Here is a 22,813-nt window from a genome sequence, read left to right on the forward strand (position 1 = left end):
CCCCTCTTTCATCCGACCAAGCTTCTCTTTTGCCTCCATTCCCTGTAACCACCTACGTTTAGCCGGTCTGGGTAGGGGGGTAATACATTGTTTGCTCTTCGTTCGCTAAACTAAACCGCATTCGGAATTAATTGCACGTTAGAAGGCCGCGGGATAATTAAAGCCGTCCAGTGCACGAGGTATCTCGCTCAGTCTTGTTTTATAGGAACGTCTCGAAATTGTTACGGCTTGTTGCCGCTGGACGTCTCTTCCATTACAGTCCAATTTTAGCTTATCTCGTTTGGAATGTTCGCCCAATGATTCTAAATCAAATCTCTAGTTGGTTTTTTCGGTCTTGAAACTGGAAATTCGGCATTTGGTTTTGCTTCGAACTACGTTCTGAAGATAACGGACTATTTAGCGTTTAGAGGTTGGTCAGCAATTAACATTTTTGCTGGAATAAATTCGAGAGTGATATTCCATTAAATTAGAACATCCACTGTGTGCCGCTAGCTTTTTAGTTTTCTACAAAACACTGAGTCAATACCAACGAAAAAGCCTTACTTATATTGATTTTATTTCTATTGACATAACCATGATGGCAAAAACCTCCCAAATAATTTTCAAAAATTCCAACAATTTTGTTAACCAAACATAGAATTGTGCAATGTCTCCAAATCTTTTTCTCGTTCCACTGCCCTCAACTTTTCCTTCCTATACATTTCATAGTCCTCATCATCTGTAGGTAACTCGTGCCGACAGAGTGGACACGAATTGGTCTGTAAATATTTTTTTCAATGAGATAACAACGTGAGGAATAACGTCAGTCCAATAAATTGTTACCTTATCCAACCAAGGAATTATACACTCTTTGTGAAATGAGTGTTGACAAGGCAGAGATTTAGCAATTTCACTACTTTCGAATGCTTTTAAACATACAGGACACTGTTTGGATCCAGCATCGGTAATTTTAATTTCCTCGAGTGCTTCTACTGCTGCTTTTGATGCAGGGGGTGGTAATTTTTCATCCTGTCCCAACATATCCCACATTCCAACATCTCGCAAAAATCGCGCCATTTGTAATAGTACATTAGGTGTCTCTCCGTCTCGGAGTGGGGTCCATCCCATTTCCTCGAAATAATCTGACATCTATGGAACAATAACGATGTATGACGACGAGAAAGGAACTTTGGAGATCAATACTTTGAATCCCTCACCTCTGCTCATTCAATCCTCAATAAATTTGATCAGCCGAATGAATCTGAGCCTGCTTTATTTTCGAATATAATGCCTAACTGATAATTCTAAACACACACTTGCATCAAATTTTGTTGACTGTAATGGCTTCGACCACACAAACTAGAAAAGAGTGACCAAATATGGAAGAATCACTGGATAAAGTCACTTTCTATTCCCGTCTGCATCACTATAGAATTCCTCATTTATCTGCTGTCAATCGAGAAAATACTGGGGTGTACTTTGATAGCAATGTTCCACACTCTAACTTTTCTATTCCTGACCGAACCGAATGGCGGGAAACTGGCATGGATTACCGCACGCAATGTTAATAACAATATACAGAGACAACCCACGAACACCAGTAGTATTTCAAAAATACTTCAACAATTTTTCAGAGAATCCTTAATAAATCTAATGAATGGTTTAAAAAAATTTCCCCCCAATTGATGGAATATCTTGCATGGGGAATCGTGACTAACTATAATTATGAACATTTTATAACGACAAAAGTATCGTTGATCTCCACTTGAAGAAAAAATGGAAAATGGAAAGAAGCCTAACAAATGTATTCGACATTCCTGGGCAACAAAGTCGTCAGAAATACCGAAATATTCAATTTATTCGCTGGAAGAACCTTTTGAGACTATCCTTCCTTTACGAACTGAAGACACTTCTGTGTTTTGTCATTTTATTCTTCCCTCCTCTCATAATTATCCACGATCGAGATCAACAAGCAAAGAATAAAGAAATAAATATTTTAAGTGACTCACCGGTCGTTGAAACGCCCGGCAGCTTGGCATATACTCCAATCCAGCTCCCAGAATTCCATGATTATTCCCCGTTCAGATGCCTTCTCACGTTCATCCTTCACTATCACTTTTCCACTTCACTCACTCGCGATTTTTTTAATTCAAATACTCCGAATAGTTTCGCGCAAAAAAAAAATACTCGACACCGATTTTACACACCGATCCCCATCTTGGGGATTTATCAACACGTCGGCAATAACAAAACTCCCGAAAACACTTCGACACTCTTCATAACCCCAAATTCACTGATAAAATTCCAGTCACTCATTCCACAGTCATTTCACTCTTGAATTATATTTTTAATTATTTGGAAAGTCAATAAAGTCATTAAAAAAACACAAAACACTGTCACGTTGTCCAGAATTACACAGGAGGTGCCATCTCACGACATCACAAGTACGTTGATCACGTAGAAATGACATTTTTGTCCTGTACCACTTGTAATTCCTCACAATAAATCCAAAGTCCACCATAAAATCGTTACTCTCCATCATTATAAACTCCTTGTTCAATTGTCCATGTTTCATTCCACGGTTTTATCCTCTTTTTCTGTAGAATTAATTGAAGAAACGCCAAAGCCGCCGATCAGTACCAAAGGCCAGAGCCGTCATGATGGATGTGCGTAGAGAAGTTGCGCAATGGCGATGTTTGGCATTTGCACTTATTAGATGTCTAGCCTTTGTAATAAGCCACAATCAAGTCCAATTTCTTGATAAAATCATTGCTTGCCACCAGTATTAACTGATTATCGCATGATTGTTATTTATTTTCCCGGTTTTATCCCCTTTCTCACCGAAAATCAGCGGACGAACGCCAAAGCACCCATTCTCTGCCAGTAGCCGGCCGCCATGATGGATGTGCGCGGAGGAGTTGCGCAGTGGAGAAATTGGCCATTGCACCTTTTAGTCGTCTAGGCTTTATAATGTGCCATAATCAAGTCTAATTTCTTGATAAAATCAGTGCTTGCCACCCATATCAACTAATTATCGCATGATTACTATTCTTTTTCCCGGTTTTATCCCCTTTCTCACCGAAAATCAGCGGACGAACGCCAAAGCGCCTATTCTCTGCCAGTAGCCGGCCGCCATGATGGATGTGCGCGGAGAAGTTGCGCAGTGGAGAAATTGGGCATTGCACCTTTTAGTCGTCTAGGCTTTATAATATGCCATAATCAAGTCTAATTTCTTGATACAATCATTGCTTGCCACCCATATCAACTAATTATCGCATGATTACTATTCTTTTTCCCGGTTTTATCCCCTTTCTCACCAAAAATCAGCGGACGAACGCCAAAGCACCCATTCTCTGCCAGTAGCCGGCCGCCATGATGGATGTGCGCGGAGGAGCTGCGCAATGGCAAAATTTGGCATTGCACTTTTTAGCCATCCAGGCTTTATAATATGCAATAATGAGGTCGGATTTGTTGATAAAATCTTTCCTTGCCGTCAATATTAACTGATTGTGGCATGATTAATAATTTTTTTCCGGTTTAATGCCCTTTTTTCACCGAAAATAGGCGGAACGAACGCCAAAGCCTGCGTTCAGTGGCAAGGAGCGGCCGCCATGATGGATATGCGCGGAGACGTTGCGCAGTCGTGATATTTGGGGAAGGGGGGGGTGGTATTTTTATATGTCTAATAAACTCTGATTTATTAATAAAGTTATATTTTTTTATTAAATGTGACTAACAATGTAATTCTTCAACTAACTATTGCTTGATTAATAATTATTTGAGAATTATGCTGTAGAGGAGACCACCGTCAGGTGCTACCCTCTGCCTGCGTTACCCTCCAACAGCCGAAAAATATTTCCATTCCATTCCCCATCTGCTCTCCAAAGTCCATGACCCATTGATAATAATTCCTGATTCATACGATGTCGTATGAGTCTTGTGTACACGAGTGAATCTGTCACTTTTTGTAATTTTATTACATCTAATATTCGCGATCGCAAACACTTCTAAAAATCCCCAGTATGCGATGAACAGAATGTGAGTCCAGTGATGCCAAAGGTATTGACGAAATCCAGCAGACTTAATTGAGCATTATTCTCTCTTTTTAGAAACATTGGAGCATCCACGACAATCAAATCGCATCCGGCGCATTCAACGTAACCCAGGGTGGGGTCTCGTATCAGTTAACCCCAATGAAAACCCCATAACATCGAGAACATGAGTGGGATCTGAATAGAGAAGTCAATTCCTTGGAAAAAAAGAGTGAATAAAAATTGAGTGACAAACATGGCACGTCCAATACTCCCGAGTCAACAGAAGTTGGCGGAGAAGTTGATAATTCTCAATGACCGTGGGACTGGAATGCTCACCCGTATCTATAACATTAAAAAAGCATGTGGTGATGCTAAATCAAAGCCCGCATTTTTATCCGACAAAACTCTCGAGTCATCAATCAAAACAATCGTCCGTAAATTCCCCAATATCGATGTAAAAGGACTCCAGACGATAACAAACCTGAGAAACGAGATAATCAAATCCCTGTCCCTCTATTACTACACATTCGTCGACCTTTTGGATTTCAAGGACAATGTCTGTGAATTATTAACGACTATGGATGCATGTGGAGTGCACATGGACATAACAATAAACTTTGACTTGACTAAAGCATATCTGGACCTCGTGATCACTTACGTGAGTTTGATGATACTTTTATCGAAAGTTGAGGATAGAAAAGCAGTGCTGGGGCTGTTCAATGCTGCCCACGAGATGGTGCACAGCCAGTCTGACCACAGTTTCCCTCGACTAGGTCAAATGATCATGGATTACGACATGCCACTCAAGAAACTCTCTGAAGAATTCGTGCCCCATTCTAAATTACTGAGAAATGCATTGACATCTCTGTGGAACGTCTACCCAGGTAGGAATCTCTCAGCAGATACCTGGAGAGCTGATCAGAAACTCAGTCTCGTTGGCAGTCCTGGGCAGATACTCAAGGCAGCAGCAACAGACACTATGTCCTGTGAAACCCTGAGTCTGGATAGGATTGAAAGATGGGTTATCCTGGGATTCGCTTTGTGTCACTCATTCCTGGCGCAGGAGCAGCCCAATAAACTCTGGACAACAGCGCTGGAGTCTGGCTGGGTGTTGGCGTTATTCAGAGACGAAGTTATTTATATTCATCAGTACATTCAATCCTTCTTCGAAGGGATCAAGGGATATGGTAAAAGGGTGTCCGAAGTCAAGGAATGTTACACTCAGGCGATACAGAAGGCTGGCTACAGACACAGGGAACGACGAAAATTCTTGAGGACAGCGTTGAAGGAATTGGGACTGATTTTGACTGATCAGCCTGGACTGCTGGGTCCAAAGGCACTGCTGGTCTTCATGGGACTGTCCCACTCTCGAGACGAAGTTCTCTGGCTTCTACGGCACGGAGACAATCCACCAACACAGGGGAAAAGTAAAGGAAGGGGGAGTGAGGATTTGGTTGATCGACAGCTTCCAGAGCTACTTTTCCACTGCGAGGAACTACGAGCTCTCGTTCGAAAGTATTCTCAAGTACTGCAACGATACTATGTCCAGTTTCTCTCTGGTTTCGATGCTCCAGCCCTCCACCAGATGATTCAGAATCTGCCAGTCTGTCCAGAGGACGAAGGGGCCATTCTGAGTGATCTCTGCTCAATAATAGCCAGTGTCACTGTTAAACAGGTAGAGGAGAATGAATTATTCGATTTTAGACCTTTGAGATTGGACTGGGTGAGACTCCAAGCCTACATGTCCATCTCCAAATGCAATATGAATCTCATGGACAATCGGGAACTAGCGTGTTTCATGGATACTGTTGTTTTTCACACTAAAATGGTGGATAATCTGGATGAAATGCTCGTTGAAACGTCGGACCTCTCGATCTTCTGTTTTTATAGTAAAATATTTGAGGATCAGTTTCACATGTGTCTGGAATTTCCAGCCCAGAATCGTTACATCGTGGCTTTTCCATTGATCTGCAGTCATTTTCAGAGCTGCACACATGAACTTTGCCCGGAAGAACGTCATCATATTCGCGAGCGAAGTCTCTCCGTAGTCAACATGTTTCTCGATGAAATGGCTAAGGAGGCAAAGAATATAATTACGACAATTTGCGACGAACAGTGCAATATGAGTGATAAGTTACTAGCTAAACATTGTGCTCAATTAATCTCCCAGGTTGTTAATCGTAAAAAAAAGGACAAGAATAAGAAGAATATTTATGAGATACACAAGCCCGGCATTGAGAGCTACAGAAAGACACGCGAGGAGCTCACGACAATGGATAAACTTCACATGGCACTCACTGAACTGTGTTACGCTATTAATTATTGTCCCACTATTAACGTGTGGGAGTACACCTTTGCCCCACGTGAATATCTGAATCAACACTTGGAGACGAGATTTGCCAGAGCACTGGTGGGAATGGTCATGTTCAATCCTGAGGCGAATGAAATTGCCAAACCTTCTGAATTGTTTGTCAGTGTTAGGGCGTATATGAATGTTCTTCAGACTGTTGAGAATTATGTACACATCGATATAACACGTGTCTTCAATAATGCATTGCTCCAGCAGACACAGGCGTTGGACAGCCATGGAGATAAAACCATTGCTGCTCTGTATACCCAGTGGTATTCTGAGGTTCTTCTGAGGAGAGTCAGTGCTGGAAATATTTGCTATTCACCCAATCAACGGGCATTCGTTAGTCTCTCTGTTGAAGGTGCTATTCCGTTTAATGCCGAGGAATTTTCGGATATCAATGAGTTACGAGCACTCGCTGAATTAATTGGGCCTTATGGCATGAAAATGTTGAATGAGACTCTCATGTGGCATATTGCCAGTCAAGTCCAGGAGCTCAAGAAACTTGTTGCTGGAAATAAGGAGGTTTTAGTTGCACTTAGGACGAATTTTGATAAACCTGAAGTTATGAAGGAGCAGTTCAAGAAACTACAACAAGTGGATAATGTACTCCAGAGGGTCACCATCATTGGAGTTATACTCAGTTTCAGGCAATTGTCACAATCAGCTCTTGTCGACGTTCTTGAGGAGAGAATACCCTTTCTTCTGAGCTCGATCCTCGACTTCAGACATCATTTACCCTCTGGTGATCCCATGAGAGTTGTCTCTGAAATGACATCTGCTGCCGGATTAACTTGCAAAGTTGATCCCACATTGACAGCTGCATTGAGAAGCCAAAAGGCGGAAGTCGATGAGGACGAGCATCTACTTGTTTGTCTTCTCATGGTATTCGTTGCTGTTTCAATTCCAAAGTTAGCGCGTAATGAAAATTCATTCTATCGAGCTTCCCTGGAAGGACACTCGAACAATATCCACTGTATGGCGACAGCGATAAATAATATGTTTGGAGCATTGTTCACTATTTGTGGGCAGAATGATATTGAGGACAGGATGAAGGAATTTTTGGCTCTTGCGTCGTCGAGTTTACTCAGACTGGGACAGGAAACTGATAAGGAGGCAACGAAAAATCGTGAATCAAGTTATCTATTGCTGGATCAAATTGTCCAGGAATCACCCTTTTTGACGATGGATTTACTAGAGAGTTGTTTTCCATATGCCCTCATACGTAATGCCTATCATGACGTTTATAAACTCGAGAATGCACAAGCGTAATTTATTATTTCCTCGGGTAACCGTCCCTTGATCAACTCTTTGCAATTACACAAGACTTCATTTTCTTCAATCCAATGGGGAAATTATTATTGAGAGCATTATTTCCTTCTCAAGTACAAGTAGCCTATTTTTTATCATTTTTCTTTTCAATATCACTATTTAATCATGATTACTATGCGTATATCGTAATTATAGAGTCACCGTAGAGTAATATAATTTTATGTTTCAGTATTTTTTTTTCTTCAATGGGTGTTTATTTTTATTTCAATTTGATAAATATACTTAATGAGTTGGTCATTCGTTCATTGGAATCATAGGAATTCATGTCATTTAATTAGAAGGAGATCAATGATATGGTGATGTATCAACAATGTAGTCAGCATTTTTAATGTAAATTAAAACTATTTTACAATAGTTTATAAAATAATAATAAAGGCGTAATTGGTGCCAATTTTTTTGGATCTTTCATTGAGTAATAATTGTGAGACCAGTGGTAATGTAAAATGTATTCCTTTATTTAATTCTTTACAATGTTTTTTTTCTTTTTTTCTTTTTTTTTTTTTGTTTAATCAGTAATCACATTAACGTAGCACAAAAGAGATTTACAATCATAGTGTTTTTTGTTCATCTTCAATGATTAAATAGTCATAAAACACATCCTGCCCTAAATATTTTGTGTATTTCTTTGTTCATTTAATCGAGTAAAAGGGAAAGAGTTTCAGACACTACGTCGAGACAATTGGTCATTACTATTTCATGCTTGATAAAATAATGAGTTTATTTCGACGAAGATTTTAGGAACAGAAAGAGAGGGAAGATTCAACGTATGAAAGAAAGCAAAGGCCACTTGGTGTTTCATGATATCCAAGCAACTGTTTCTCAAGTATATATATTCGTTAATGATTTCTGTACAGAAACAGCCAAATTAATATCAACTCTTTCAATTGTCAGAGAGGATAAAAATCAATTGAAACTGAAATCGGATGCACAATGTCAATAAATCCATTACATTTTTTACACTTTTCCCATTCGTATCCATTCATCTTTTTTAAGTATGTCCTTTTTTTGGATTGATAGAAAAAATATAATTTAAAATTTGTTAATTTCTCTCCTTCCCACATTTGTTTCTTCCTTTGACGTTATATGTACAGGTGATAGATATAAATGCATCGTATCACGATTGAAACGAAGCCTTTAAGCACTGAAGGGGGATTTTTTTTAATAGAGATAGCCTGTTGAAGGGGATTTTTCAGGGGCAAAAAATAATTGGAGGAAATTTAAATATTTTACTCGTTTTTCACGCGTATCATCGCACACTTTGCTTTACTCTCACACATGCAAGCAATATTATTCAACTACCAACGAGAGCTTATACCCATTTATTTTCCAACATATTTCTTCTTTGATAAAAGCGAAAAGAAAAATTCAGAAAATTGAAAAGAATAAGTTCCTATTGTTGCGCATTTTTTCAATAAATTACGGATATGCCACAGTTACGAATCCTTTGGCAGTGAACTGGAAGCAGTAATAAATTGTCAATTTGTGACCATTATTAGAAGGCTGAAAGATGGTGAACTAGCTTGGCAGTGAGTCCTTCATTGCTCTCAGCAAATAATTCGCTTTTTTTTTTCTATTTCTCTCTTTGAAATCTTTCATTCTGTGGTACAATCACTGATGAAGAAAATGGCAGTATAATAAATTTGTTCCAAAAAAATAATACATGACGGAAAAAAACCAATTAAATTATTTATGAATCAATCCAAACATTCTTTTGATAAAGCTCTCGTTATGCTACCGTTAGTTGTTTGAACATTTATACAGCTTGATGCACCTTAGCCGCAGGCTTAGATAAAATCCTCATCAAGTAAAACTTACTTGACAAGTTGAAAAATCGACATTCACCTATTGATGAAAGCCTTTATTCATTAAGGTGTCACCTTGAAAATTAAATTTTACATTCCACATTCTTTCCTTTTTGTGCACATAGAAAAATGTTACATGAATGTGGAATGATTAATCTCATCCAGAGTACCAATTACAAAATACAGAATTATTCCGCTATCATACAGAGTTTCTGATATAAAAACAATCAATTTTTTTTGCTCATTTTCATCTCGTCGTAATGTTACGTTTATAGTTACGATTTATATATAATATCAATATATTTACAAATTTTTTTCCCCTCATCATTCTTGCATTTCTTTCTATGGCTCACACTTTCACACACACACATACACTACGCTATTATCTCCACAGTTTTTGCTTGTTAATCTTTATTTTTTGAGTCTTCATTTTCTACTGTCATCTTTCATGTCATGTTATACATCTGTTATGTCATAATTCACCTCTTCTATCATTTTAATCACATTGTATCTATAATACATTGTCATTTGACCCACAATCATCCTCAGTTGTTGGTTACATTGCAATATTGATTTTGTTTAAATTATTTTTGGCATGGCCACAGGAATTTTTCATTCTCAACTGCAACTAAAGAAACACGACAATAAATATTGAATCAAGTAACATCAGCTTGCCATTGAAATTCAATTCTGCCATCATTGATGATTATACTTATTTTAATTAATGTCAATTGTTGTGATCAGAATCTAAATGGCTCGTCTCTTCCGTTGTAATAAATACAGTACCTTGAAAATAAATGTAGCAAAAGAATTATTTTAATGAATTATTATTGTAGAACCTTGGCCTGGAATGTAGAAACTCTAAACATCTAAAATTGAGAGTATATAATCAGCCTTATCAAGTATATGCATCATTTGCTATATTCACTTTGTTGTGATATTTTACTAAAATATCTCAACATCAGCGAATTCAATAATAGAAAATGATTCTAAAAATTGTCGGAAGAAGAACGAATATTTTCATACGATTCCAGCCAGACAGAATTTACGATAATTTAATTCTTTGGTCCACCATGACCTTCGCTTAAAGCGCCCTACTATATTTATATGTATTTATAAATCCTTCTTTATACATTGAAATAATTTACTCGCTGTGAAAAAAAACAACAAAACGAGAAAATTCCCATTCGAATTAATAAAAAGTCATATAAATTATGAACTTCAATATTCAACCGATATTAATGTAGGTAAAAATCAATGACAGTTGCTAACTATTAATCGTTATATAATCGAATATACACTAGTATTTTCTTCATCAGCTATAAATTATTTCATTCGAGGAGGCATTATTTCCATTACCGATTACTCATATAATTTATCTAATAAAAATTATTATATAAGAATAATACATATCATGTAACTACTATTTACTACAATTGTATGGAGATCAATTGAATGACCTGTGACAATGTTTTGGTAACGTTTCAACGTCATTTTTATCACCGGAAAAATATCGTCATGGTGAAGAAAAAATATTCAGCTTGTCTTGTTAATCTTTGCACATAATAGAAATATTCCTCCTATCCATTACAAACCAATTAATCCTAGAAAATTTAATCTAATCAATACAATTTGATAATCAATTATTAGATATGCCCAGGATTACTCTATCGAAACTGTATTTCAACTAGATTACACGAAGATTTTCGGTGATTTAATCAGCTGCTAGCTTGACCTAGTGGCCATATCATTAGAGACTTCAGGAAAAAGAGTGGCAATCTCCATTGATTTTTTTTTCATTATTATTTTTTTGTTCTCTTAATAATACCTATTTTGTTCGTAACACCAAGAATTCCATTCTATAAGTCTTTATCGCGGGCCCTTGACACATCATGACACTTACGCATCACATCCTCTACTACAGGAAGAAATCACGAGAAATTATTTAAACATTTGTTTTTTTTCTCATTGTCAATCTACGGCCCATATCATTTTCGAGGTTCAGATATCACTTCTGTTATCGTTCGTTTATCATTTCACATGAATTTACCATTGTGGGTAAATTTCCGTTGACTAAATTTGATAATTCCTACTGTTAAAGACTTGACGCTGGTAAAGCTGATCACACCTTGTTGTTGTGGTGTCTCATCTCGTAGGCTGGGCCCCTCCCCCCTCCCCCGGAGCCCGAATAGGCGCCGGCGTACAATTCTGGGTGATTGGAACGACTGTGGCTTGATGAGCCGCTTGCGGGTGCACTAGCTGTGGGAACCGAGCGATATCCTGTTTAGAAATTTATTCGTTATCATATTTCTAATTTCTAATGTATGAAATATTTTCAGAGTTAACGTTAATATCATTATTTTTGGACATTGAGGTGAATCTGTACAAGAGAAAGAATATGAGACATTTCATGCCGCTTTTTTATTCATTTTATTTTCATCACGCTGGGCAAACGAGAGTCTTGAACATGCCGATTAAACATTTATAAAATAAAAAATGAAATGTCTCATATAGATATGATTTCTAAGTATTATGGAGAAGCAAATACAAGAATACATAGATTGATATATCAAGGGATAATCCTATCACAACCATTTATTCTCATATATTCCTGTATTTACTTGAGTTGGATATCTTTTTTAAGCCCCGGCTCACCTCTGTATCTCATAGAACAATAGTGATGCGCGTCAATGTGATGGGGATAGATGCAAACAGGAGAAATACATTAATATAGTAGCAGGTACAGTACAATTGAACAAGGGGAATAAAAATGATGTGAGATGAAATGTTCTTCTCCCATCGAGTTTGCTCATGTGAGTGGGAGGCACATGACTTTTTACATTTGAACGTAGCACGGAGGGTATTTTTTTTCCAGGGTGATTGATGATACTTGAGAGCACACTCGATCGAAAAAGTTTTCTCTATTGATTATTAACCACTCGAGAGATTTGTTTACCTTTTGGATAGTATTGAGCACCTCGGCCTTCTCCATAGCCGTGCGAGGGACCACGACTCCCATGGCTGCGTCCCTGCGCTGGGGGAGGAATGCTCCTTGGGCCTGGGGGATGGCCACCGTGGGGATGACGCTGAAATTAAATTTTGTAACAATTGAAGAAATTCAATTTAAAGACAAAAAATTATTTCATCTTTAAGAATAGGAATTAGTAGAGCATTGAGAGAAAGTTATTGACCAACCATTCTTCGAAGAGTATTCATAGGCCTCCTCAAAGTATCACTGATTCGTCTCGCTGGTGGTTTCTTTGGATTGCTCGAGGGCGTATGAACCGCACAGCATTTGATGAATAGCCCCATGAATATAATAAACGCAATACCCATTAATAAAACCGCCCACCAGTACTCCTGAAAGAGAATTCGAGTAATATCAGTGAAAAATTGATCCATAAGAATGATTCATATTATCGAATATGTTGGATAACTCACGGTAACCCACTGTGCCACTGTCAACAAGGTCTCTTTATTGAATAATAAATTTTTCAATTTCGCCAGAGGTCCCTCAGCATCTACAGCACGGCACTTGAGAAATACGTCACAATAACCTTGGAAATTGTCACATGGAGAACCTGGTCTTAAGCTAATTCCCCCCTTTGGCAGGCCCACAATGTGTGCAAATTCACTTGTACTGCGACAGGTTGACGCGTCGGTACCATTTTGACACGCTAATTCACATAAAGTTCTCTTGTCGATATTGGGAATAATGTTGCTTGTCAAAAAACATTCTGTCATATTCCATTCCAGACATATTGATCCTGTACATTCACCATCGATACATAACTGTAATAAAAAATCGATTATTGAAGATAATTTATTTGACCAAGTTGCAATGATTTATCTGTCTTTGCAGTGGAATCCATTCAATTCCAGTGAAAATAGAACTTTTAATTTACAGAGATAATCCCCATGAGATTGAATTGCCATGGAAAGAGAGCACTTAGAGCTCATTCATTCCGATTCAAATTAAATCGACAAGCGGGCATGAAAAATACGCTCTGTGGAGTTTTCCGTGTGGCGAGAGAATGAAAATCAATTGAGTGGATTATACAGCGGTGTTTCGGTTTATTAATTACATTTTTTTAATTCAAGGGATTATTGAAGCATTGATCATAGTGAAAAATTCACATTGTCGGGGAATTTTTCATTTACCTCCTAAAAAACAAAACACTCGAAAACTATAATAAAAACTTTGAAATTCAACAACTATGCACGCGAAAAGACTGGCATAACAATATTTCATTCTCTAGTGAAAAGCTTTTTCCTTTGTAGTGCTTCGGTTTGGAGTCATTGACTCCAAATAGTTTCACGGAATTTTCTCTGCAAGTGCGAGAAACAATATCCCGAGTGAATATTTCTGGAATTCTTCAGAAAGAAGCTGGAGGAATGATAAACTTGAAAGTTTGGATAGTGAAGAGTAGTTTTGTGTTTTGGATCAATAAGTTAAATATACCTGTGTTCCCTCATTACACCTCGTCTTATTCGCCCGGGGTAACGATGGCGGGCACTCGGCTGAACTTCCATTGCACATTGAATCATAACTGCAATCTGATTCAGCTTTGCACTGCACTCTCGCCGACGCTGGGACAAATTGACAAGTGTCACTGGAGCAACAGGGCCCCTGGCTGGGACTGCACTGGGCTCCAGCGCGTCTCTGACATCTCTTAGAGGTGTCATTATGGTTCATAGGTTTATCTGAGGTGTCAGTAGGTTGCCTAGGGTAGCAACACTTGTCCACACACTCTACATAATCATATCCACAGTCACACTCCTCCCCAGCCTCGACAATTTTATTGCCACAGAATGCGCCCTCGGAGGTGCCAAAACAGTTGCGTTTCTTATTGTCCACCATTGCATCGAGAACATTGCTTATATTACTGATACTGCACTTTGAAAATTTACTATTATTGGGTCGATCACCACTGGTGGCTGATGCAAACATGATATAATTACCATGTAGTCCACCGGGTCGACATTCAGGGGGAAAATCGTGGGGTGAACCAAAGTTATGTCCAATTTCGTGTGCAAGCGTCAGTTGCGAAACTTTCGGTGGTACGCGTGTATTATAATTTACAAATGTAATGATTCCAGTATTCAAAGACCTCTTTGTCGACTGATACATTCCCTCTACTGTTTCAGTGTATGTTTTGTATTTTTCACATATGCCACCAGATGCACCGGAAGCTGATGCCACCCAGGCGAGTCCAAGGGTGCCTCCTGTGAAGTCTCTGTATGTGAATACATAAGCCAAACAAAAGTCTTCGTGATTTCCCAATGAGTGTTGATTGAGAAAATTGGAAACGTCGATATTATCCCGACAGAATACATTGGAATTTGGATCTGATGGATGAGAGCAGGCAGTATCGTTATCAATTTTTATCCTCTGGACTTCAAACTTTATATTTCTGTGCGGTATTTTTCCATCGAACCGAGTGTCTCGGTATATGTAATTCACTGCTGTTACATGATGTGCTATCAAAGATAGGATTTCTTCTCTGGTTTTCTCCGGATCTCGTTGAAGCTGAGAAGTAAAAAGTAAACAGGGATAAATGGAATGTAGATACATAAATAAATTGATGGGAAGAGTCCTGCGGGAGATCAATGCTCAATTGTAAGAGGATCGGAAATATTACTCAAAGAGAAGAAGGGGGAGACGAATAGAAGTCTAAAGAGCTTTGGTAGAATTTATATGTAGGTTTATTGATTTTGGATAGAGAGATGGCGAGTCGACCGGTGCCTCTGACTTGCATAGCACACTGCGATTAAAAGGGGTGTGTTCTAGTACATGTAGAGAGGGAGCAAATTGTGGGGAAGCATAACATTCAAAGTATTTGCGGACTATGCAAAGCCTCGTGATAGCGCACAGAGTACTAAAGCCACTAGCCTGTGAATAATTATTTCTCCTTCTCTTTTTATAAATTTCTTTTTTCTCCCTTCACTCTCAATTTTTATTTTTTTTATTTTCATTTTTTTTCCCTCCCAGCGTTTTTTCATCTTTAAATATTTCAATGGAGATTTGCTGGCTTTAATCTTGTCAGGGAAGGGAGATATGAATCCATAATTCTGTGAAAAATACTTACATGATCGGAAATGTGTCGCCAGATAAAGGGATCCGTTCGAATAGACAGTGCACAGGTGTTACGTTTGTCCTCCTGTGGACTTGTTGCCCTTCGACTCCTTCTGTGTTGCTGCTCATCCATTTCTCTATTCGCCTCTCTTGTGTACTTGTGACCGGGCGTTTCTGGTTTCCCACTCCAGCGTGCCTCCTTCGATCTCTCTCCCATCAAGTGCCCTGATGTTGAATCCATTGTTGATGGTGGTGGAGGTACATCAGGTTCACCCGAATTCTGAACCCTGTCCATCCATTCCGCCACCTTGTCCGTGATGCCACAACCACTGGCACCACCTGAAGATGAAAATCATCAATCAAATATTTCTCTAAATTTATTTATCCTTTTTTGTTTTTAGGAAATGAGGTTTCGCGATCTATACTCATTACGACATTTGAAGATACTCAGAGGAGGGGGTGTCTGTAGCATGACCGTTCTGCTGTAGTTAAACTGCTATATATTCAACCCTGATAGCTGTGTGCTGCTGGATTCTAGGACAAGATAGACGCAGAAGGCGGTTAAGTGTGTGACCGTCTCTCATAGAGGCACGTCTTCTCTCAAGATTCATACGCGATTTCATGTATACAGGACGCACCGATATCAGAGCTACGTGTTACCCTCTTATCTTCAATCCAACGCGTATGGTGAATTGATGGAGAATTCAAATTTATGGAAATTGAATTCACCTAAAAATACATCACCAGTGTCATGCGAAATTGTTATGAAGGAATTGATGAGCAATCTCTGAAAAATGCCCAATACTTGACACATACGTTTAATTAGCCATGTAATTTCAAAATGAACGACGGAATACCCAAAGTGCTTGCATCGCTCATTTTCATGGCGTATATTGCGCTTTTAGCAATAACAAAACTCGTCTCGACATTCCCTAGGGCATCGTTTTCACCGGCAGTGCGCGTCCAGCAGTAGAACAAAAATGTTCTATTACTCGCTAACGTTTATTCCGAGCATCTTGAATGAACACAGGGTGCTATTTGGTTGGGGATGGCTTTCTCAGCACATTTGATAAATTCCGGGTATCCGATGTGGAGCCAGAGGATTTTTACGATTTCAGGAATATATAGGGAACATTTCCGATAGGATAGAGAACATTTCGTCGAATAAAAAACGGGAAATCGATACGTCCGTATTGAATGATTCGTTTTTCATTTGATGTTTCGTTATTTCAAAAATAAAATAGTATGAAAACTGCGGTGATGCTTGCGGGTAATATACATATTCATCTTCATCATGAAATATTGCCTCGCTTTGACGCATAATCCTGGAGTGGGTTTATGGCTTCTCATCGATGGTGAGAGGAAAATTTTAATGACTCACTGGGCGTCTGATTCATCACCAATTGACCATTATTTTTTACAATAACGTTGTTGAATTTACGAATGCATAACTGCAGGGGAAAATATTTTTCACCAATGAAGAATAAGAACAAATGGAATCACGAAAACATTTCACATTGTAGTGGGTTATGACTTTTTTTTTTCCACGAATAAAATGAGTGGAAATGAAAAATATATTTTTATGAAAAAAATGTATACTAGAAATCCTCGTCGCTTCTAACGTTGGATAGCGGGAGTGAAACTCCATGAAATTTATGCGCCCGGCGGAAAGCGTCTCGTTAATGTTGTAGATTCATAACGCGCCGGGGTAAAGAGGAGGAACGAAAAGAGGGAGGAAGGGGATGAAAACAGAGATGGAAAACCGCGCACTCCCACACAAACACAAACCTATATGTATACAGCATTGGCAAGATCCGCTCGGGCACGGAGGGACGATAAATATTGCACCACGATATGACTATGTTTATTTAAGCACCACTGTTTACACAACTACCCATAAAGACGAAAACTCAGACGGAAAATCTATGTTCTTTCGAGTGGCCCTCTCTCGTGCTGGACCCTTTTCTATTTTTATTCATTCTTCCCGGTTATTCTTGACGCATTGAAGATTGGAAAAGTCAACTGAGCGAGAGTTTCGTTCGTATTATTTGTTGAATGTAATTTAGATTCCATCTCTTAATAATATTCTCCCTCAATCGTTTTGTTCAACTGCGTTTTTTTTCGTATTTCGCTTGAATGCCCCTCCAAGAGTTTACGCTAAACGTTGTAGAAAATAACGCCGGCGACTCTATATGTACTGGCATATCCCACGTATAAGCCGGGGGCTGAAGGCGCTTACTGCCGGGGAGGCGCTCACAAAGGGTCGCAAAACTCAACCCAACTGGAAGACGAAAGCCCGTTGTCACATATATATATATATATATACATATACGGGTCATTCCACCGAATTCTGTACATAACGCACATATCCCTCGGCCTTTGTTTAAGGGTAAATTCTGGCGATTAAGGATTAATAAATTGATTGATAATTATTCACACGTACCCTCTCGTTTGTCTGCAAAAGGATCGACGACGTCATTCTCGTGGTAGATGACAGAGTGGTGGGACTCATTAATGGCTTGCGGCGGGAAGTAGTAGTGTGCCCGCTCCACAAACCATACACCATGGCGCGGGGATCTTATATGACCATGAAAAACACCGTCACTTATACTACCAAAGACTTGACTATTTGGTTCACCTGAAAAATTAATTTTCATTCTAAATGTCAAGAATGTCGCCGCATCTTCGAGAACACGAAAGATTCATTTTTCTCCCTACTTTATTCATCTCAAACTTTCTAGCATTGGGAGAAAAAAAAAATTGAGACGAAATTCGTATGCATTTCTCTGTTGAAGGAACTCGGCAATTTCGCAGACGAAAAATTAATTTCCATGCCAAACTTAGTTTTTAACTATAAGATAGCATTGAAATGCAAATTATTAAAATTGTGATGGTTCCGGAGAATTTTTAAATCCTTTTTCCCATTTTATTTCACTTGGGGGAATGAGAAAATCTTCTCATGTAAAGTGCCTTGAACATGGAATATGGATATGTTTAACGTACATGTTTCAACAGATTAAATGAAAAAACTCACCAAGTAAGTGACCCTCATAAATATGTGATGTATCTAGGTCCTCAACCTCACCAGATGGACCCTCAATTACAAGATTATTACTGAATGTACTCAAGTCTCTTTTAAGTCGTATGTGAAAGTCCTTTCCGTGTGCGTGAAATTTTAAATTAACTGCATTGTCACGTGCTACTGATCTTTTGGCTCTCAAGTGATGCCGATGCAGCTCGTCAGTTGAATATGAGAGAGGCTCATAATGTCGTATATATTCGTTCAGTCGGCGAGCTGTAAAATCCAATAAAAAATTATCATCCGTCATTTGCACATTCAATTATTCGCATTAAATATTCACGGGTCATTAATGCTCCAAAATATCCGAGTTAAAACTACAACTGTCTCTCGCGTGCTGCGACAGGTCGGTGAACGCGCAGAGGTCGATATTCCTGGAGTTGTTACTGAGGAGCGAGAACTTTATTCGCGGGTCATCGCCTGCGGCGAAAGAGGTGTATCACCGATACGATAGGGGCTTGCGAAGCCTTATGTTGAGGTGGTCATAACTGACATGATAAAACTTCAACACGTGAACCGTTGACATGAAAGCCAGATAAACAGGCAATAGTGACATGTACAATAAAAATAAAGTCCAAGCAGTAATTGTCATCCACAGTCATATATTTACCACTGGGAGCACAGTTACTCTCATCGATTAAAATCCCTCACATGACCTATCCCAAACCCGCATTCTGTCCCAAAAAGTGGATTAAACGAAACAGACAATTCTCTAGATGCCAATAAATCATCCCCGCAAGCATAACTTGTATTTTTCTTTTTCATGAAAGAGCAGTGGAAAGGGGTGGCGAGAGGTTGAAACTTGGGGTCGAAGGAGTTTGGTACCATAAATAGGTGCCATAAATATCCACAGAAGGGGATGGGGGGTGAGCAAAGAATTTACGAGGCTCTGGCGATCCGCGAAATAACGCGAGGCCACTGAAAATTCGAACGCTTGATTTTCGAAATTCAAGGCGAGACAAGTGAAAATATTTTCGAAAAGGGTTTCACATTATATGTAGAGTGTAAAATGGAGCAAACTTCTCGAGTGATAGCGATATGGAATACATCTAGGTGGACAAAAAAAAAAGTGTGATACTGTCTTGAATCTGGGAGGCATGTAATACAGAGTTGAAGAGGTGTGTGTGCATGTGTGCGCGTTAGAATCGCTTGTATATCGTCCTCTCGGTCGTACGGATGGGATGGCATTTACGACGGGTTCACACTCGAGAGAACAGCTTCCGCTTGCGGGAATACCGAAGGTCCTCCCAGCAAAGTGGAACACGTAACCTCTCTTCTCTCGATTGTACACCAACCACATTCTAGTTGTGATAGTTAGAGGGATGCTAGATTTCAATTATAATGACGATGTTACTTAACTCGATTCGCGTTGAAAATCGATTGAATCTAGGGTAATTGAAACCGTATGAATATCTGGGTAATTATAATAAAATTTCTCGTTGATGAGGGAGATGCAGTGGTTGAATTTGTCGAGCCCATTGACAAAAAAAAAAACTGATACATCTTTCATCCAATTTACACGGTCATTTGTTTCCTCCGTATGATACAAATCCATTTCCCTCGGGCTCGATAAATCCTCAGTTGCCTGGTGAGCGCGCATGGCCATTCAGACATTATAGGACAGCTGTCAAGGGGACAACAAAAACATACGGTGTGTGGAAAGCTGGACGGAAAGTTGGGGTTTATTCAACTGAATAAAAATAAGTGTGGAAGTGACGTGGCACTTTTGAGGGAAAAAATACTCGTTAAAGAACAATATTAGTTTCAATTGCAATTTACTATCAACTTGAATATATTTTTTTCAATTCCAACATCAAATTATACTGCCCTGTTAGATGTCAAAATGAAATTAAGAGTAATTTTCTCATAATTCATTTTTCTGTCAATGTCAGCATTATAATAAACTCCTTAAAGTCTTTCTGAAAATGTTTGCTTATTTTTTGAATTTACTGCTCTGTTAGCTCCTGAAATAAAATTTCGAAGAATCATCTCATAATTCAATAAACTTTCCTCCGAGCTCTCGGTTGTTTACAGTGCTCATTCAAGTACGAGTGCCCGATGTACACTTGAGTTGTTCTTTCTCTCTCTCGCTTTCAATGCTCATCTCCGTTTAGATATGAGGGGAAAACGAGAAAATACGCTATGGTCGAAATGTTGAATTCAAGAGCCAGAGATATATGATACAGGTAGAAACGAAATGGGGTTGAGACCTCTGGGACTGAGCGAACTAGAGCTTTTGTTTTCTAGAGAAGTGTTTGTCTATAAATGAATTTCAATTTTCATGAATAAGAAATATAGTAATTTTGCATTCTTCATTTTGGGGGAATATCGAGTATGCGTATGTCAATAAAATCAATACTATCCGATAGAATTTGAAAAAGCGAGTTTCATAAAACTCTGATAGCATCGCGTCACACTCGGGGTCACACTGTGAATGTATGTGTATACATGTATACTGTATGTTTAGGAAATGCTTCCTGAAGGATATCTCATTTCCGTTTAACGCATTTTCACATTTTTTTTTCTTTCCTCATCGACTCGTTTCCATAGTGAATATTAGCGTTATATTTTTATTCATGTGCTACCTTCATTCTGCATTGTCTACTTTATCGTGTCAAAATGGAATGACATTGGGGAAATTCAATGAGTTGAACGAGAAAATTTCAAAATTTCAAATATGTTGATGAAATAATATTGAATTTTTGACATGTCACATGAAAGATAATGGAGTATCGTCAGAATAACCGTGGTGAGTGGCGAGTCCACGGTACTTCCGGTAGATGGATTGTATCGACAGGAAATGTCCGTGGTTAGAGAGAGGACCGTCACTCTCGGTGGAGACTGTTGGCTGGCTCCCTCCCGTCGTTGACATTATGTACACTGATGGCCAATGTGAGTACAAGCTCAAGTATTTTTTCATTTATTAAACTTTAATAAATCCAGTCTCACAATTGCCATTAGATGCTCTATTCTGAATTCCATTAGTTATTATCATATTTTTTTCCATTCAAACAAGCCGTTACTCTTTACTATAGAAATAAAAAAAACCAACGTATCGCAAACATAACAGTTTCATTCCTTCACGATTTATTTTATTCTCATCCAATGAAATTCGAATGACTATAAATAAAAATGGGACACCAATTCAAATCAAACAAATAAAAAATCGTCAGTAGAAGAGCGATAAAAAGAGAAAGAGAAAAAATAACGTGAATCGCATCAAATGTTGGAGCTGCACCCTATAGAATGACCGATTGGCAGTGAAGTAGGGTCACAGGGGGGTTGGGGAAACAGAGAGGAAGATGGGTCACAGACTGCGAATCGTGCTCCAGGGCTTTCGGGAATCGAGAAGTCAAGTGAACTACCTCTACTCCCGAGAAAGGGGTGACGGGCGGGCGGAGGTGAGGCAGTTTCACCGTCAGAGTTGACCCAATTTTACGTTCGCTCCGTTTTTGTAATATGACCTTCCATACGTTCTACTACATATTTAATGGAATATTTAGAATTTCCCGAATAGCCCCTTTGAGTTTGCTGAAGGGGGATCAAATTCAATCTCATCACATAATGTCGTCAACAAAAGTCGTGGATTTTGTGTAATGAGATGACATTGGAGGGATTACTAATGGGATATTTCATTCATTCGAGGCATGAAGGGATAAACATGAATCTTTCATGAGGTAATTCTAACAGCTGTATATTATGGTCTCTGATCTGGAATGATCACATCGGGAATTGAGTCTTCATATTGCCGATAATCCTGGATTGATCGCAGGCGTTTGAATGCAGGATAAGACGGATTTCATCTTTCTTGAAGCTCAATTGGTCGAGGAATTTCGTAACAAAGAGCTTCGTATAAGAGATATCTATTGAACTTCACTGATAGATATTGAGTCTGAATCGAGCTTTTCTTCGAGACAGGTGTATCAATTGTTGATACTAATAATGAACACCTACTGTGCTGTTTATATGTATATGTCAGAAATTATATACATGAACAATAAACATGTCACTCGCGTAACTCTGCGTGGGACATTAGGAATAATGGGTTCACTCCTCAACAGGAAATTCAGCACCAGCCAGCTGAGATGTGTTCTGTGCAACGTAAGGAGGATATAATACAGTTAGAAGGATACTAAAGTGCAATAACCGAGAGAATCTGAG

The 22,813-nt window shown here is 38.8% G+C and overlaps 3 protein-coding genes across 4 annotated transcripts in view; 1 reads left to right on the plus strand and 2 right to left on the minus strand.

Annotated features, from left to right (window-relative positions):
* Positions 1-536: 536 nt before the first annotated feature.
* Positions 537-1,324, minus strand: LOC107048942 (E3 ubiquitin-protein ligase RNF181). The gene is made up of 3 exons (XM_015272398.1): positions 1,197-1,324; positions 823-1,128; positions 537-758 (listed from the first exon to the last, which is right to left on the minus strand). Exons 2-3 carry the CDS (start codon positions 1,126-1,128, stop codon positions 624-626), a joined length of 441 nt encoding a protein of 146 aa, XP_015127884.1. The 5' UTR covers positions 1,197-1,324; the 3' UTR covers positions 537-623.
* A 2,583-nt stretch (positions 1,325-3,907) lies between these two features.
* On the plus strand, positions 3,908-8,096 carry LOC107035458 (membrane-associated protein Hem). Its single transcript, XM_015252867.1, has 2 exons — positions 3,908-4,017; positions 4,089-8,096. Exon 2 carries the CDS (start codon positions 4,267-4,269, stop codon positions 7,633-7,635), a length of 3,369 nt encoding a protein of 1,122 aa, XP_015108353.1. The 5' UTR covers positions 3,908-4,017; positions 4,089-4,266; the 3' UTR covers positions 7,636-8,096.
* Positions 8,097-8,163: 67 nt separating this feature from the next.
* LOC107035459 (disintegrin and metalloproteinase domain-containing protein 10) overlaps positions 8,164-22,813 on the minus strand; it is a 33,464-nt gene continuing 18,814 nt past the window's right edge. The window contains exons 2-9 of one of the 2 annotated variants that reach the window (XM_015252869.2): positions 18,608-18,868; positions 18,017-18,211; positions 15,587-15,912; positions 13,960-15,027; positions 12,939-13,289; positions 12,693-12,857; positions 12,454-12,583; positions 8,164-11,756 (exon numbers count right to left, since the gene is read on the minus strand). In XM_015252869.2, coding sequence (XP_015108355.1) covers positions 11,620-11,756; positions 12,454-12,583; positions 12,693-12,857; positions 12,939-13,289; positions 13,960-15,027; positions 15,587-15,912; positions 18,017-18,211; positions 18,608-18,868 — 2,633 coding nt within the window. In that variant the 3' untranslated portion in view covers positions 8,164-11,619. Of the gene's footprint in view, positions 11,778-12,453; positions 12,584-12,692; positions 12,858-12,938; positions 13,290-13,959; positions 15,028-15,586; positions 15,913-18,016; positions 18,212-18,607; positions 18,869-22,813 lie in introns of both variants that reach the window. The other variant, XM_015252868.2, reaches the window with a different exon arrangement.

This window comes from Diachasma alloeum, unplaced genomic scaffold (assembly GCF_001412515.2).
Source record: "Diachasma alloeum isolate Michigan unplaced genomic scaffold, Dall2.0 Dall_scaffold_00198, whole genome shotgun sequence".
Taxonomy (NCBI): Eukaryota; Metazoa; Arthropoda; class Insecta; order Hymenoptera; family Braconidae; genus Diachasma; species Diachasma alloeum.

Bases quoted from the DNA above. Each gene is read 5' to 3' on its own strand.
- LOC107048942 (XM_015272398.1), bottom strand. From the start codon at position 1,128: ATGTCAGATTATTTCGAGGAAATGGGATGGACCCCACTCCGAGACGGA. The intron at 759-822 runs GTAACAATTTAT...AAATATTTACAG, and splicing joins TAATTCCTTGGTTGGATAAG to ACCAATTCGTGTCCACTCTG.
- LOC107035458 (XM_015252867.1), top strand. From the start codon at position 4,267: ATGGCACGTCCAATACTCCCGAGTCAACAGAAGTTGGCGGAGAAGTTG.